The following is a 16,989-nucleotide window of genomic DNA, read 5'->3' on the forward strand; positions in this document are numbered from 1 at the left end:
CTAAATCGACCAAATTGACCAAATCGACCAAAATCACTGAATCCACCCATTTCACCTATTTCATCAGATTCATTGGATTCATCTTACGTCGAATTTATCAAAAAAAAAAAAAAAAAAAAAAAAAAAAAAATAATGATTTCAAGAAAATCACGTGGAATAACAGATAAGCTTAAGGTCTGTTCGCATACGATCGGATTTTGATGGTCTACCATATTAAAACAGTAACCCTACGATCAAGGAATAACGAATTTCGAAGCAATCAGTTATTGGGCGTATAAAAGGAATTTTAAAGAAACTAACTACTGAAGCTGAGAGAGTAAGCTCTCTGGGGGAGTGTTGGAAGTTGTGGCACGTGCTCTAAGCTACTGTGCATATATCACTTCCACTTCGTAGTTAGATTTTACCTTAGTACAATTAATCTACATAGTCAATAATACATGCATTCCACTGGCCTGCTCCTTTATTGTGAACAATTATTGATATATACTTTTATCAAATCTAAAAGAAGGTTGTATGTATATTTTATATATAATATATATAATGTATTTTCTTTTAATATTATATAATTTGATATTATATAAAATTCGAAATAAGGTTGATTTTGATCTTATGAATATAATGTAGATATTTGATTAAATGAATTTGAAATAAATATTAATATATATGTTAATCTTTTCGATCTAATTATTTTATATGTATTTGAATAGTTTGTTTTTAAATCCTTTATTTTTTTTTAAAATCTCTTTTATATATTTATTCAATATTTTTTTAAAAATAAGTTTAATAAGAACTTTAGTATAATTTAGATTACCTTTTGATTATCAAACTTGAAAATTATAAATGATAAACTAAATTCATATAAGTTTAAATACTTCATAATATATAATTTTAAAAATAATTTTAATTCAACCTTTATATTATTCTTGAAATTTGTTTTATAATTGTTATTCTTTATATTATTTGAATTATAAATTAATAATCTATATAATAATATCAATATTTACTTGAGATTCTATAAAATTAAGATTATTAGGATTTAATTGTTTTCCCTAAAATATAGGGTCTTGTTATAAGAACTGCTTCTAAGGTTATGTGAAAGTGTTTAAAGATCTCTCAAAATGATTTAGATTAGATTTCAAGTAGGAATTCAATAAGGTTGTAATTGTTACAATTCTTATAATTATAATAATAAAACTAATGATTGTTCTTGAGCATAAAGCTCTATATCCTAATAAAACTCATTTGTTATATAGACCTTCGTCATTTGAAACCCCTGGGATCCGTATGCTCCTGGAGCCCGTAGCTCCCCAAGGCTCCCTCATATGACACGCGAATGTGTCATATGATGTCTGTCGTAACAGGTCTACTTTATATAAAAGTGTTTTAGAGATTAGAAAAACCATATTGAATAGTAATATTCAATATTATATTATATCAAATATATTTCATATAACATATATAAGAACATAATAAATATAAATAGAATCAATATAAATCAAATTATCCTAAAGAAATTATAATTATAATTAGGAATCTTTTCTTAATATATAATCCGAAAAAATAATATAAAGAATATAGTATTTTAATTCTTTCATACAAATTATATATAAACTTAATTTAGTATAATTTTATTCGTTTTTTTAAAAGATATCTTTTTTTATTAAATTTGACTTTATTATTCTATAATTGAATCTAATTAATTACTAATTAATATTGAACAGATTTAATAAGATATATATATATAATATATATAAATAAAAGAATTGTTTATTTCTATTTACTTTCTTTATATAAAAAGGGAATTACTATATCTATATATATATATACTACTCTTATTTATATATTTCATATATATATAGAGTAAAGTGTAATATATAATGTTATATTATTAGTTATGTGTTCCGACAAACTTAAAAAACGAAATACTTATTTTTGATTTTTTCCTTTTCCCTACTTTACAAAACATTTATTCAACTGAAAAACTAGTCTTCATTCCTTCACTATTTACCTCCTATAATTTAAACATTAAGCTAACCTTTTAATTATATATACCTTCATAAGTTCAGATTTCTTTTTAACTCTCCAATTGATTATTCTATATACCTTGAGAATCCTTTTAATAGTATCCCTTTGATTTTCAGCTTATAAATGTTAATCATCTTTTAATAAATCGATTTAGATTATAAATATATATATCATACTATTTTATATTCATTTTTATCTAAATAAAACCTATACCTATACTTTTTAAATAAATCCTTTTTATTATCATATAATTTATCTTTTTTAATAATATAGTATATCATTATATAAGTAATTCTTAGAATATTTACAATCTTTACAAGAATAACATCTATTAAGGTTATTCCTAATATTTTCCTTTTATTATATAAACTAAAATACTTTTCGAAAATATTATTATTATTAATTAATCTTAATGGAATATATATTAGTAATATAATTAATAAAATAAGTTGTTAATATTGAGAGGAATATGTATAAATGAATTTATTTTATACGTTTCGACTACTTTCTATACATGGTCGCTATAACAACTTCATTTGAATCATTTATATTCATAAAACTATTATCAATTCAATAATAAAGCATTTTAAAATCCTATCAGTATTAATTGATAGACTTTCTCTTTCCTTTCTTTTACTTCTTTATTAAATAGATCTTATAGATCTAGTAGAGAAATAGTATCATTATTCCTTTGTTATAATTTTATATAAGGATAACTATTTATTAATGATTAATATCAATATAATTGTAATATTTATATATTCTTTAATTTAATTGAATTATAAAAATGAAAGGTTTTATATATTTAATAAATTTCTGTTTGATATAATAAACATTAGCTTTTATATTCTCGATATTAAATAGCTATAAAAACTATATATTATTTAGATTAATTTATAAAAATCAATAATCATTTTTATTGAATATCTTTTTTTTTTCTTAAGTATTTTATTATTATTATTATATTGTCTTAGAACATTCTGGAACGTTTTGAGAATGTTTTCTATTGAAATTTGAATGATAAATGTTATAATTAATTGAGATTGAGATTTAAAAAAGAATAACAAATTTGTATTTAAAGGAGGTGTTACAACGGATTAGTAACAGGCTGTAGAATTACTGACTTGTAGGCTATAATAGTATTATAGGCCTTAGTAATTCAGCTACAATATACCGGGGGATATTAGGCACTCAAGAGATGTCTCAGGCATATATATAATATTAGTTATAGGATACCTTAGAAACTTAGAATATAGTTCCCAGGATAGTAGATCCTAGGATAGATAAAATACAATAAGCAAGAAAGGCTTCATTAGGATTAGTAATGTCCTAGGGAATTAATTTTAAAATAAAAAAGATAAGTTAGAATAATAGGAATTATAGGACAAGTGTTATGTAATCAAAAGCTAATCGATTTGTTGGTCGACTTCAGTACGAAGGTTTATATAGGGAATGGGTTTCATTATAATATAGAGCTTTATGCTCAAAAACAATTATTAGTTTCATTATTATAGTTATGAGAATTATAATTAATTATAACCTTATTGAATTCCTACTTGAAGTTTAGTTTAAATTATTTCGAAAGATTTTTAGACACTTCCACATGAACCTAGAGGCAGCTCCTGTAACAGGAGGCTTATAAATTATTAGAAATGAATAGTAGTAAGGGATGCTTATAAGCTACTAGAAATGAAAAGAGGGAGATATAAGGAAAGAAAACGAAGTAGAATTTCGAGAACAAAATTGAAAAGAAATAGAATATAATGAGAGTAGATTCTATAGTTATAAATAGTCATAGTAAATGAGCGGGCTTTGCGAATATTTATAGCATAGATAGTCATCAAGGTAGAAAGGACAGGCAAGAGTTCTCATAGTGGAGAAGAGAAGAGATACCAAAATAGGACTTTGGGTTAACAACATGTTGGAGGGGTGCTTTTTGGGATGCAGGTTTCTGGCATAGGGGGAAATTTAGTGTAATCACGTACTATGTGGGCAGGCTTAATGAGCGGTTGAGGCTGCGTAAAACAGCGATAAAACCCGTTAAATGTAGCAGCTTAAACCGTCGTACTTGTATAGACATCTTTTATTATTTTTATGAATTTAAATGTTTTAAGAGTTTTAAAAATAATTAATAAAATAATGATTTTATAGAATCTTTTATTGTTTAATAATATAAAATTCTTTAATTTTATATAAATATTTATTCATTTTATTATTCTAATTTATCTTTAATTCTTTCAAATATCTTTCGTTTATATATCTAATAAATGTATTTAAATTTTCATAAATAATAGTTTAATTTAATATAATAATAAGTATATTCTAATTTAAGCAAAACAGAATTTGATTTATTTAATATTTTCAATAAATTTATTTCTATTAAATGTTTTTTTTATAAAGATTATTATTATTATTATAAAATATAATAAGCTTTAAATTATAATTATTAAAAGAATAAAATACTTAAAATTATAATTAGATTTGAATTTATAAATAAAAAATGATATAGAATTCGAGGATTCAAATAAATAAAAAGACAAAACTTACTTTTCTAAATAGTTTTTCTTATTTAAGTTTTATTAAGATTAGTTTTGATTTTTGGTTTTTGATATTATCTTTTTATTTTTAGGTTTTTATATTCTATTTTTATCATATATCTTCATATATATTCATTTAAGTAATATGTATAATAGTGAGTTTATATTTCTTTAATATATACTATCTATTATATTAAAAGCTTTATACACGCCACCGTTTTACTATAGTATACTATTGCCTATACTGATTATATATATAGTCTGTAACACCTGTACTTTCGAAGACGATTAGTATAATGCTTCGTTTTCAATCTATTACGAGTTAGTAGTATATATGCTGCGAATACCTTCCGTATGTAGTGTATTATATATTATATATTATAAATTAAATAGTAAAGATGAATACACATGATACAAATAGATAGAGAGAGCGATACATCTCATCTCAAATTTGGAATCGAGTAATCAATCTAATCTAATACAACATATCTATTTTCTATTATCACTCATATAATAATTTACTTCAAATTTCAATAATATACCTCATATTTATAACTCTCGAGATGTATTTACAAGAGCGAGATCTTTGAGTATGTATAGATGTATATAAGTAATAATATTGCAAAATAGTAATAGTATCATGTGCGATATTCTCTATACTATACTCTGCATTAGAATATGTGTAAAATCTAGGTACTCCCAAGTGTGATGAAATCATGACTGGAAAAGGAGAATGTATTCTAGCTGTGTATTATTGATTAACCACCACTCACTTCCTCATCACATAAGTCCCATGTATAAACACCATCATTCAAAATTCAAAGTCTGAAATTCATAGAGCATGAGAGTATTTCCATATCATCTATTCATTCACAACCATTCATAACCAGTTACGAACGATTTGAAATCTAACCTCCTAATCTCCCAAACACCTCAACACCCTTCTCCATATGGGAAGAGAGAAAAAAATACAACGAGTGTAGTAAAAAGCCATGCAAGCCCAATGGGGTATCATCCATATCCAGCCATATACTTTTCATATCCGTTCCATGCACCAAAACCAAACCAAATGCCTTGTCCATATTCATATCCATATGCTCCAAACCCAAATCCAAATCCATCACCGCAAGCAGAAGGTCGTCATCATAATCATCATCATCATAAAAAAGCAAAGAGTAAAAGTAAAGTAAAGTAAAGTAAAACGTAAAGTTAACAAAGGAAAAAACAATCTGTGTTGTATTGTATAAACCAGTCAGCCAGCCAGCCTAAAAGAATCACAAAGATTTCTAAAAGAAAACAAAAGAAAACAAAAGAAGAAAAGAAAAGAAAAGAAAAGAAAAGAAGAGAAGAGAAAAAACGCCTGCAAACTCCGTAGGAATGTAAAAACAAAAACGAACTGAACTCCAGGGTATCCTTTCTATCTGTCAATTTTGGCTGTGCTATGCTGTGCAAGTAATTGAGTTGCCTCAAGGGAAAAAGGGGGGTATCTAATCTAATCTATCTATCTATTTATCCATTGATCTATTCCTCCAATCCGTCCGTTGACTCTTTCCGACCCTGTTTGAACTCAATTCACGTTACGACCTCGGATCTGGAGGGAACGCTTCATGAAAGGTTGAATGGCAGGGTAAGGAGCGTAGGAGCCGCTTGCGGAAGCAACACCTGAAGGGACCGAGGTGCTTACTGATGCGAATACAGAAGGAGAAATAGAGGGAGCTCCAACGCCTGCTTGCGCACCGGTGGCGACACCTGTTGGGGTTGTGACGCCGGAGGTCTGAGTGACGTAGACGGTAACGGTGGTGAAGCCTTGATGTGTAGAGACTGAGGTAGCGGTTGCTTGTTGCTGAGTGGTGGATGACTGTTGCTCAGAGATGGAGGCTGCAGTGGTTGGTTGAACGTGAGCTGTTGTTCCAGCCGCAGCGAAGGCGGTTGGCTTAGCAAAGAGATCGGTAGTTGCGCGCATAGACCATGGTTTTTGAGCGGCGGTGGGATCGAAGACAAAGGGATTGACCATCTGACTCCATTGCGCAGCGTTGTTGAGATCTTGAGGTGCAATATAAGAGACTTCTTCCTTGTTAACAGTACCAGTAATAGCGATGTCGGCACAAGAAGTATAAATTTCGCTAACAGTTGTCTTGCCAGTCTTCTTATCCATGGTAGGCCAATCCCAAACCCAGTAGATGCTGTAGTCCTTGTTTGCTTGTGCTTCTGCTGGGATTTGAAAATCGGTCTGGCACCAGAGGTTTACGCCCATTTCACTTGTCGGTGCGAATTTATAAGCTTCTGCTCTTGCCATAGCAATAGTAACTTTGTTGGTTGGTTCATCAACGAAAAGGTTGCCATTAGTATTACCTGCAAGAAAGCATGCCATATCATCAAAGTACTGAGTGGCAAGAAGCTTTCCTCGCTTGTCTCCACCAGTTCCATCTTTGTTCCATACTTTGTGAATGGAGTTGAATTTGTCGGTTGCTTTGCTGTCCGCTGTACCATAAACGTACACAATACCACTGCCAAAGCCCTTGCCTTGTGCTGGAGTGTCTGCTTGTGTAGGCTCAGTAACATGTCCATTCTCTTGGTACCTAACAGCAACGAAGTCTCCTGGAGCAGCGCTCAAAATTTGTTGAGATGAGTCTAGAGGTTTGGCTCCTGGTACTTGTTTTGGGTTACAGATCGTGGTAGAATCGGGAACAGTGTTTAAGAGTTTCCAGAGGTTGTCGTCGGGCTGGTATGCTCCAATCCGGGGAGTGTAAGCACGTGGGTAGCCTTTTGGAGCTGTGAAGGTCCCATTTCGTGCAATGACTCTAAGTTCATCGGCCCATGTATGCGCTGCGGTTATTTGGAAAAGTAATACGAGAGCCGCAATGCTGATAGAAAATGTAGACTTCATATTGAAGTTTTCGAGTTTCGAGCTGTGTGTGTTTGACTGATTGAATCGGAGGATCTTTTTCTTGCCTGCAAGGATGTGTATTTGATTTAGACTTAGGGGTTCGAGTTTTGCTTCTTCTGATCGAGTTCTGTGTGAGTATTTATTCGATTCGGAGAGTTGTGAGGTTGAAAGAAGTAATGGTTCGATTTTATGAAGAAGAGGACATTGAAAGGTTATTGTGTAGAACTTTATAGATGATTCCCGGCCAGCGTGAGCATTGTTTAGTATGACTGAACAATAGATAAACTCGAGTAATAACAATGATTGTGAACTAAACAAAGCCTATTGTACGAATCGAAAGTTCTTTATTGTGACAGAGAACAATGGGGTGATTCCTCAAGCGAACTCGAGTGAATACACTCGAGGAAAGGAAACAAACAATTGAACAATGCAAAGCGAGATAGACGTCAAGAAGGTGAGTTGAAAAGTGAAGGTCCTTGGCATATGCTTTCTCTTTGTACTTCCAGAGACAAAGAAAGATTCAAGGAAACGTATCACAACAGACGGGCTGGTATAATGGAAAAGAATGAGCAATAACTGGGGAACACTGTATTGAAACTGTCTCCTGTAAACAAAGAAACGGGTAATGAATGAAAGAGAGAGACGGATCCAAAGCAAATAATTGGTTGGCACGAAAGCTTAACAATTTTGACAGTACCTAACTAGTAGTAGATACGCCTCCAAGTACTTTCCAAGTATCTCCCAAGTGTCTCCCAGGTGGAGTACCTCGGTAGACTTTGTAAGAAGAGAATGGCTCAGGTCCTATCGTCGGTCCCAAGTGTGAATCTTCTGATATTGGAAACATTTTCTGATAATTAGTTTGAATAATTTAAGAGCCAGGACGTGTTTTTGCGGGGTTGTGCAAGGGGTAACTCGGGAGAGAGCATTGCAAGAAACGAAATGTCGCGAAAATGCTTGGTTGATGATGGTCAAAGTGTTTTTTTTTGTTTTTTTTTTTGGACCTGGTCGTAAATTAACCATACCCAATTAAAATAGTCCCATAAGGTCGAGATGGGAATTTTAACGTCTGCTTTAATTACCAATCAACCGATATATCTCAAGTCATCAGTGGCACATTTTTGGTCTGCATGTCGGAGGTTGAGCCATTTGAGTCGATTCCAGTGGCTTGAAAAGAGATATGATCGGGAGTACCTAGCCCGGAAGTGTAGAGAGAGTTCATCGATCCATCATTCGAATGGTACATGTTGTTTTCGTATTTCGTTACCATATGAGATAAACGCCGACCTCTTGTTAGACCATATGATCATCATTCTAGACTCCAGTCCAAGGTACCTAGTTGATAGAACTCTGATGCTAAGGTCATGATGAATCCTCTGATGCTTTCGGAATTCATGCGGTTTGAACTTTGCAGGTCATCTCGGACGAGGTTTGAGAGAGATGTGATGAGGTGTGTGTAGGCGAGATAGGTTGAGATGGAATTACAAATGTTTACTAAACAAACATCTGAAGTTTGAACCAGTTCGACCGAGATTTTTCTATGGGCGTGTACTTTAGACTGTGTTTCAAACATCTTTTTGTGTAGGGTGATTGTGTAGTGGGATGTAGAGGCAATCTGTAACGAGGAATGATCGAGTATCGCGGCCCTTGTTTCAAATTGGAGAGAGAAACAAAATGTGACACGTTCCCGTGGTAGATTCGATCTAGATTTTGTGTAGAGATGGCTGCCAATGCTTGAGTAGTTGTTCCTTCCAAGAACCGACATTTTGGAGTCATGTGTTGGAGAAGATAGGCCTTTTGCTGTTGGATTTGAATGTTCTGAATACCAGTAGTACCTATCCAGGCCGGTAGATACTCGGACCTTCATTGACATCTACCATGTTGTATTGAGTGAAGAAACATATCAGGTGACTTTGTATATATATCGATCGATATCTGTATAGTTGCAACTATTGGTTAGACTCCGTTGACTCCCTAGTACATTTATTATTCGCACCAAGATCGGATTATCCACCCGCCTACCCTCCTACCCTCCCACCTTACCAATGCTACCTCGAGGCTACCATCTCGAGCATCCTTCAATCAGTCTTTATTACGCACAGACAGCTAATTAGATCAGCACATACCCACCAAAAGGATTAAAATTACTGCTTACGAAAGAAACATACGACTGACTGACTCCACTACAACAAACAGACGACGACGAGTGACTTTTAGATCAATTATCTATAGTTAATTCACCTCTTCTCATAACTTTATTCTTAATAATATTATTACCCAGCTAGTGAGGATTCGAAACAACTTCGGCAGCTACATGAAACTGGTTACTACACCTAGCTAGGCAGGTATATGCTTTTCACGACATATCTTTTCACCATTGCCTCCAATCCATTATCAAATCTGTGGATTTCACAAGTCTACCCGACTACATCATATCCTTTTGCCCCCGCCGATAGATAGTAGTGAGACTGGGTAGGTAGGTAGATAGATAGATAGATAGATAGATACAGGTAGCCTTATCAAGTAGCAAATGGATTGAATGGATGATGTCATAGATACAACTCACAACTCACACGATGGGCCATCTTCACGTCAGCGAGTACATAACCATCAGATACTTCACATCTCATTGGCTCTCTTTCGAAACGGCTCCGAAGAACTGGTCTATAACAAGAATAACGGCAACCTATGATTTGTTGTGATAGCCATCTCTACCCCCAACACATCAGTTTCTCCTCATCAGGACCTCATCAGGACCTCATCAGGAGTCATAGAAAACAACATCCTGTTATTCTCGTCGCTGGAGACCATACCGCGATGGCTGACTTGAGTCTATGTCCAACAAGCTTTGTGAGCAGAAGGTTGAATCACTCTACCTTTGTCATATCAGAGGACGATTCGTATGGAGAGCAACCATATATCTACATTAAATTGGGGTTCAACTACGTGATCATAACGGATACGGGATGCAATTCGCCTCGAGACAGGACAATCAAACTTACATCACTACGCCAATTTGTCGAAGAATACCCTATTCCATCCTTTAACAATCAGAGTCTGAATCTGAATGGCGAGAAACCATACATCATCATCTGCACTCATTGTCATTATGATCATATTCTTGGCCTTCCAGAATTTCTATCGTCAAACCCTACCATTGTAGCCTCGGAGAATGGTAAATCTTTCATTCTCGAAGATTTGCCGACGAATTCTCTTTGTAAGTACATGAACGTATCGACACCAAATTACAAAGTGTCACACTGGGCTCGTCAGCTGGAGTACTTTTCGATGCACAACACCCACTTTCGCATCCAGTTCATACAAATCCCAGGCGTAAGCTCGATCGACCATCTCATATCATTCTCTGCCATGTTCAGTTCTACTTGAATGTTTCATTTACCGCTTCCTTCTTCTCTTCCGAAAGTTTTCCTTAATGTGCAATCACTAATTCTCGGTGTTAGCATACACCCGACTCACTTGCCTGGTATGATATTGAAGAACAATATTTGTTTGTTGGGGATACTCTCTACACAAGACACAGATATCCTGTCATATCCGAGCTTCCAGATGAGACAGATCAGAATCCTAGCCTACCTTCTACTCAAGCCGCGATAATTTTTCCAGAAGAGGGAGGTAATTGGATTCAATACATGTCATCACTTAACCTACTCTCATCTTTCGCAAAGAATCGAAATTCTGAACTCAGTAGACTACATGAATCGAGCGAGACAGCGGCACCAAGAGTACGACTTGCTTGTGGCCACTTGACGTATGCAGTAGATGCGGAGGAGATGATTCTCGAGGTACAAGCTTTGTTCTGGAGGATTATTTCGGGAAATGTTGCAGTGAGAAGGACTGACGTGGAGAGAGGGGTCATACACGACTATTGGTTGGAGAGCGATGAGTCTAAATACGGAGTTATGGCACCTCGTCATCTCGCCGAGGAGGCGAGACTACACTTTCAACCCAAGCAATGAGCAGCAAAGTATCTGAAGTATTGATTTTCAGCCTCAATGTCTTGGTATTGCTGTCATCTCGATCTCAGCTAATACAAGGGCAGTTCTCTAGCTGCAGAATTCGCTACATCAATTTGCGATCCATGCAAGCCATCAAAGCCTTGGACAGGGAAACCTTGAAATAACATTCTTGACCGCTACAATGCATGCAATTCAAGGAACAATTGACGGTCAAAATGAACTGCATTTGACATTGACATGTCCGCACTACAGAAACACGTGCTTTATCCCCTTTGGTACTCTTCTCATACGCAAATCATGAAACGCATCCGAAATAAACGTTGATTGAAACGTTGCATTGCTTTTCATCCGAGCTACCTTTCCGTAGGTCATATGGCACTGGGATTTTTGCATACATCTAATTCATTTAAGCGTTTCCCAAAATCCCCTTGAATTTCATCCCAACCCCCAAAATCGCCTATCAGCCCAATTCCACAAGATCTGAGCATAATAGACAATGAATACATCAGATGAGACATGCATTCCCATGCTACAAACCCGCATGCCCAAGATTGGAAAGGCGCAGTACCCCTCCACCAAAATGAAAGGCTTGGAAGGCACGTGAGATACTCGTGCAATGGTCTGGTGGATGTGCTGTCACGGAAAGGTGCAGATTCCAAGGGTACGAAAACTGCTCGGATAGTTGCATAGGTACTGAAGTTGTGAGAGACGGGATAGTTATAGAGATGAAGATCGGAGAATTGTATCTCTAATAGCGATGCTATGAAATCCATTTGATGCTTCGTGCGTCAAAAGGAGAGAATGTCTGGATGTCTAAGTAAGGCGAGGGAAGAAAAAGGGCATAAAATTAACTGAAACATACAGATTCCGACCAATCAGTTGTACCTTGACGCCACTTCCCTAGCTGTCAGAAGAAAGAAGAAAGTTCACATCGGACCGTTGCACAAGAAAAGCAAACGCCGAGCTTCTAACTCACTTGGTCCATCCGGACAGTTCCGATCGGTTATGCTTTCCGCTCGCACACTAGAAGGTGTCAATTAATCTATCATTTGCAGCGAGCGATTGGTTGGTACATGTGAATAGGGGTTATTTGGAAAAAGATAAGCATTTAAGTGAGTATCTGATCTTGTCACAAGTATTGATGAAGCTTTCGATACTTCTTTATTGCTCCTCATTATTCCCCATTCCCTGTGAACATCAGCTCATTCCCTCCACACCACTGCACCTTCACAATCATCACGGCGAGACAAACCCAAACCTAGGCTAAACCCCTCGGTGGCTTTCCACAAAGCTTATTGACTTATCAATGAACGTTGCACAAACCATCAAACCATATCCTAACCACATCGGCCCAGAAATCCATTTCAATATTCTCCCCTAGAAAATGCCACCGACAAAGCTGTCGTATAACCCGATATGCACACCACAATGCAGAATCCATGAAGTTGTTTCTACTATTGTTCTCACCGTGGTACTGCATATACTTTGCAGTAATCAGTACTTTTATCGTCATGAGTTGCTGTTGTATGCGTAAGTGACTTGAGATCGCGTTCCTGGAGTACATTGTATAAAGTTTATTTCGAATTGTTTGTATTAAAGACCTGGTAGTTGGATCACTGTTTTCTTCTAGGTGTACGATTCTAGAAATATCTCCGCTACGTTTCTAGTTTTCCGTTGCTTGAGGATTTTCTTTTCCGCAACATCATTTCGGCGTCGCCTAATTTCCCGCAGGAGGTCAAATTGTTTGCTACGAAAGACCTGTCATCCTACATCATTTAGCAGTCACTCACACTGAATTCCTATCTGAAACTTTCTGGTAGAGAACCAGCGGCATCTAGTATCCGTTGGTCGCTCTCGGTAGCACCTTTATACTCCACACTCTCCTCTCCATTGGGTTATAAAGAGCTGCCAAACTCAACATTCTGTGAATCATACAATCTTGTCTCAACGTCCTGAACAATGATCGATTGAAGGAGAGAGATATTGTGATTCGTTCATCCACTGGCTTTTGGACATTTCGAATCGAACAAATCACAGGATAGTTGACTAAAGTTGAAGGATAATTCACTTACACTGAATCACCTATACGGAAATCAAGCCCCGTACGGACCCAATATCTCATACCAGCCTCTGTTAGCATAGCCTAGGTTATGAGATTGATTCTTTGCAATTTGGGGGCTGTCGAGGTCTTTCCACGTCTTCAAACAGAAATAAAAGGAGCAGAATTTCCTCCAAACTCGTCTTCACGTCCCACAACCAAACAAGATAACAAACAATAACTCTCTCTCAAACATGCCCTTCGCAAAAGAAAGGGTTTACGACCCCGAAATCGCCCAAACCCACACCACCACCTCCTCAGAACAAGATCACCCCACCAACTCCAAAGAAATCGCCATCCACAGCCCATCTCTCCAAGAAGGGAGTACCTGGTACGCCAGAGCCCATCGCTATACCAGTCGCTTCGGTGTCGAATCCCGCGGTATCGAACGTGTTCCCAGCGATGAACGCAGTACTGCTGGTATGAGCCAGATTGGTACATTATGGTTATCGGCCAACTTGGTCGTGTCCTCTTTTGCGCTTGGTGCGTTGAGCTATCCGGTTTTTCATCTGGGGTTTGTGGATACGGTGCTGATTATTCTGTTTGTGAATTTGTTGGGGGTGGTACCAGTTGCGTTTTTCTCAATGTTTGGACCGAGGTTTGGGTTGAGACAGATGGTTTTGAGTAGGTTTTATTTTGGATGGTATGGGGTTAAGATTAGTGAGTTTGCCTCCTTGTTGCTGAATGTATTGTACTATCGAGTTTCGCTCCGAAGATCACACTAATTTCTCTAGTTGCAATCTTCAACTGTCTTGCATGTATTGGCTGGTCCGCCGTGAACGTCATAGTCGGCGCACAACTCTTCAACGCTGTCAACCCTCGCATGCCAGGCTGGGCGGGCATAATTGTCATTGCAGTAGCTACCTTCATCGTAACCCTTTTTGGCTACAAAATCGTACATACCTATGAACGCTACTCCTGGATCCCCTGTCTCATCATCTTCCTCATTGTGCTTGGAGAATTTGCCCATAGTGGTAACTTCATCAACATTCCCATGGGCATAGGAAAATCCGAAACAGGAGCCTGTCTCTCCTTCGCGGCCAGTATCTTTGGCTTTGCCACGGGCTGGACAAGCTATGCTGCAGATTACACCGTATATCAACCTGTCGACCGCAGTCGAAAATCCATCTTCCTCTGGACATTCGCCGGTTTGATATTTCCGCTTCTTTTCACCGAAATGCTAGGTGCAGCTGTCGCTACAGCTATGGCTGGTAACGGAGGCGACAACGTCTTCATGAGCAACTACACCAATTCAGGAATCGGAGGACTCCTCTCCTCAGTCCTCGTTCCTCCACTCGGCAGATTCGGACAATTCTGCATTGTCATCCTCGCTCTCTCCATCATCGCAAACAACTGTCCCAACATCTATTCCGTGTCTCTCTCCCTACAAGTGCTCTCCTCAGCCACTGCACGCGTACCGCGCTTCGTGTGGACCTTCATCGGAACACTCATCTATTGCGCAATTGCCATTCCGGGGTACGGAAATTTCGAATCGGTGCTGGAGAATTTCATGCTGGTCATCGCCTACTGGCTCGCGATCTATGAGGGAATCGCACTCTCGGAACATGTTTTCTTTAAAAAGGGATTTGAAGGATATAGACCCGAGAGTTACATGGATGCGAGTCGGTTACCGCCGGGGATCGCTGCCATGGTGGCTTTTCTTTTTGGGGTCATGGGCGCGGTATTGGGTATGGCGCAGGTGTGGTTCACGGGGCCGATTGGAAAAGTTTGTGGTGCGGAGTATGGAGGGGATGTTGGGTTTGAGCTGGCTTTTGCGTTTTCGGCAATCTCGTATTGTGGGTTGAGGTGGTTGGAGATTAGGAGGTTTGGTAGATAGGTGACGTGGTGGGTCTGGGGCTGGATGTATAATATATGACATGACATGATCCGATTTGGGGTATGGTGGCGAGTGCTTTCTTTATGGGAAATATCATGGCGACGGGTTTATTCTAAAAGCTCTTTAGAACAATGGTTGGTGTGCGGCGAGATTTATCAAAGTATGTATTCATGCGCAGGAAAGGAAAGCAAAGCAAGCAATGGAAAATGAGTGTTAAATGTTAATGCGACTGACCTCTATTGGTCCCAACAGCCGAACTTGGGTATCTTTTTTTGTGTGTGTAGAAATTATGTGAGCAGCCTCTATCATGCACTGCATTCTCGTGAATCTCACATCATCGCTCCGGTTTCATGGCCTTCCTGGCTCAACCACGCTGCATCACAGATAGCTACCCTTTTGAAATCGACTGCCAAAATCCGCCGCTTTATTCAGCAATTCCTTCTTCTTTGCATGTCCCAATCGTCCCCCCAATGCCATATCCTTTTCTCTATCAAAACCCCTCTTACTTGGGTCATCCTCTTCCTCCTTCTTTCCCTTTCCTCCTACTACGCTCCCTTCCGCATGTGCTTCATATAGAGATTTCCCTCTATTCTTAGCATTATATTCCCTGACCCTCCTATCCGTCTCTTCCGCCGCCCTACTCTCGGCCATCGTACGCGCAGATCCATTACTAGTAGAAGCAGCAGATTCTTGACGGCCCAAAACCGCATCCTCAAGCCGCTGACGCTTTTCTTCCGGAGTTTCAGTCCAAATAGCAGATACGCCCGTCTTCTCCGCCGGGGCTTTGGAGCCCTTGCCTCCTGCAAACTTGCGCGCTTTCAGCTTGGTAGGATCAATCTTGGTGGTCCAGTCGGAGGAAGTGGGCGGGGCAAGCATCCAGTCTGGACGTTGGGGTTTTGCAGGTTCATTTGATTTAGCGGCTGCGGCTTGGGCTTCGCGCGCCTGCTGAGACGCGAGAGCGATGGCGGCAGCGCTACCTGCAGTGGGAGGGAGGGAAGGCCCATAGTCTGAGTCGCTGTCGGAATCCGAATCTGCTGGGTAGGAAGGTCGTTCCGAGAGGGAAGCGGGTGGAGGAGCGGGCCCTAAAACGCGTTTTGGTGGTGGGGAGGGCTTTTGTTGAGTGGGAATCGAAGGACCGTAGGAGGAGTCGTCGTCTGAGCTTGCGATTTCGAGTTCATCTGGGTTTTTGGATGGTAAGGAAGGTCCTGTTATGCGCGGAGAGGAGGATTTGAGTGGCGCAGAAGGTCCTATGACTCTTCGTGGTGGGGAATGAGATTTCTTGGGGTTGGAAGGCTGAGCTGATGGGCCGTAGTCATCGTCGTCGCTGCTTTCTACGTTGACTTCATCTGGATTTGTTGAAGGTGGTAGAGAGGGACCAAGAGCTCGTGGTGGAGCTGCTGCTTGTATTTTGCGCGGTGGTGAATTAGGTAGCTCAGGATCGTCAATCGAGCGCTTTCGTTTTTGAAGATGGGGAGATAACTCGGGGCCTACGGAAGGCATGATGGTATTCAGTATTCCTTGAATTGTGAAATGTCAAGTATTGTACTACCTATTATTAAAGGTGTATGTTCTGGGAAGAGGATGTGAGGATGGTTAACTTCAATATTTATGTAACCGTGATTCAATTGGAT

General features: G+C 38.0%; 4 protein-coding genes across 4 annotated transcripts; 2 read left to right on the plus strand and 2 right to left on the minus strand.

Moving 5' to 3' along the window:
- Positions 1 to 6,129: 6,129 nt before the first annotated feature.
- On the minus strand, positions 6,130 to 7,449 carry EAF01_002425 (uncharacterized protein; the record flags this gene model as incomplete). The annotated part of the gene is made up of 1 exon (XM_038910677.1): positions 6,130 to 7,449. One exon carries the CDS (start codon positions 7,447 to 7,449, stop codon positions 6,130 to 6,132), a length of 1,320 nt encoding a protein of 439 aa, XP_038773599.1.
- A 2,814-nt stretch (positions 7,450 to 10,263) lies between these two features.
- Positions 10,264 to 11,423, plus strand: EAF01_002426 (uncharacterized protein; the record flags this gene model as incomplete). The annotated part of the gene is made up of 2 exons (XM_038910678.1): positions 10,264 to 10,779; positions 10,908 to 11,423. 2 exons carry the CDS (start codon positions 10,264 to 10,266, stop codon positions 11,421 to 11,423), a joined length of 1,032 nt encoding a protein of 343 aa, XP_038773600.1.
- A 2,292-nt stretch (positions 11,424 to 13,715) lies between these two features.
- EAF01_002427 (uncharacterized protein) lies at positions 13,716 to 15,492 on the plus strand (the record flags this gene model as incomplete). The annotated part of the gene is made up of 2 exons (XM_038910679.1): positions 13,716 to 14,181; positions 14,256 to 15,492. The coding sequence occupies 2 exons, from the start codon at positions 13,716 to 13,718 to the stop codon at positions 15,356 to 15,358; spliced, it is 1,569 nt and encodes a 522-aa protein (XP_038773601.1). The 3' UTR covers positions 15,359 to 15,492.
- A 244-nt stretch (positions 15,493 to 15,736) lies between these two features.
- On the minus strand, positions 15,737 to 16,858 carry EAF01_002428 (uncharacterized protein; the record flags this gene model as incomplete). Its single annotated transcript, XM_038910680.1, has 1 exon — positions 15,737 to 16,858. The coding sequence occupies one exon, from the start codon at positions 16,856 to 16,858 to the stop codon at positions 15,737 to 15,739; it is 1,122 nt and encodes a 373-aa protein (XP_038773602.1).
- Positions 16,859 to 16,989: the final 131 nt, after the last annotated feature.

The sequence above is a fragment of the Botrytis porri genome (assembly GCF_014898465.1).
Source record: "Botrytis porri strain MUCL 3234 chromosome Unknown BPOR_003, whole genome shotgun sequence".
Classification (NCBI taxonomy): Eukaryota; Fungi; Ascomycota; class Leotiomycetes; order Helotiales; family Sclerotiniaceae; genus Botrytis; species Botrytis porri.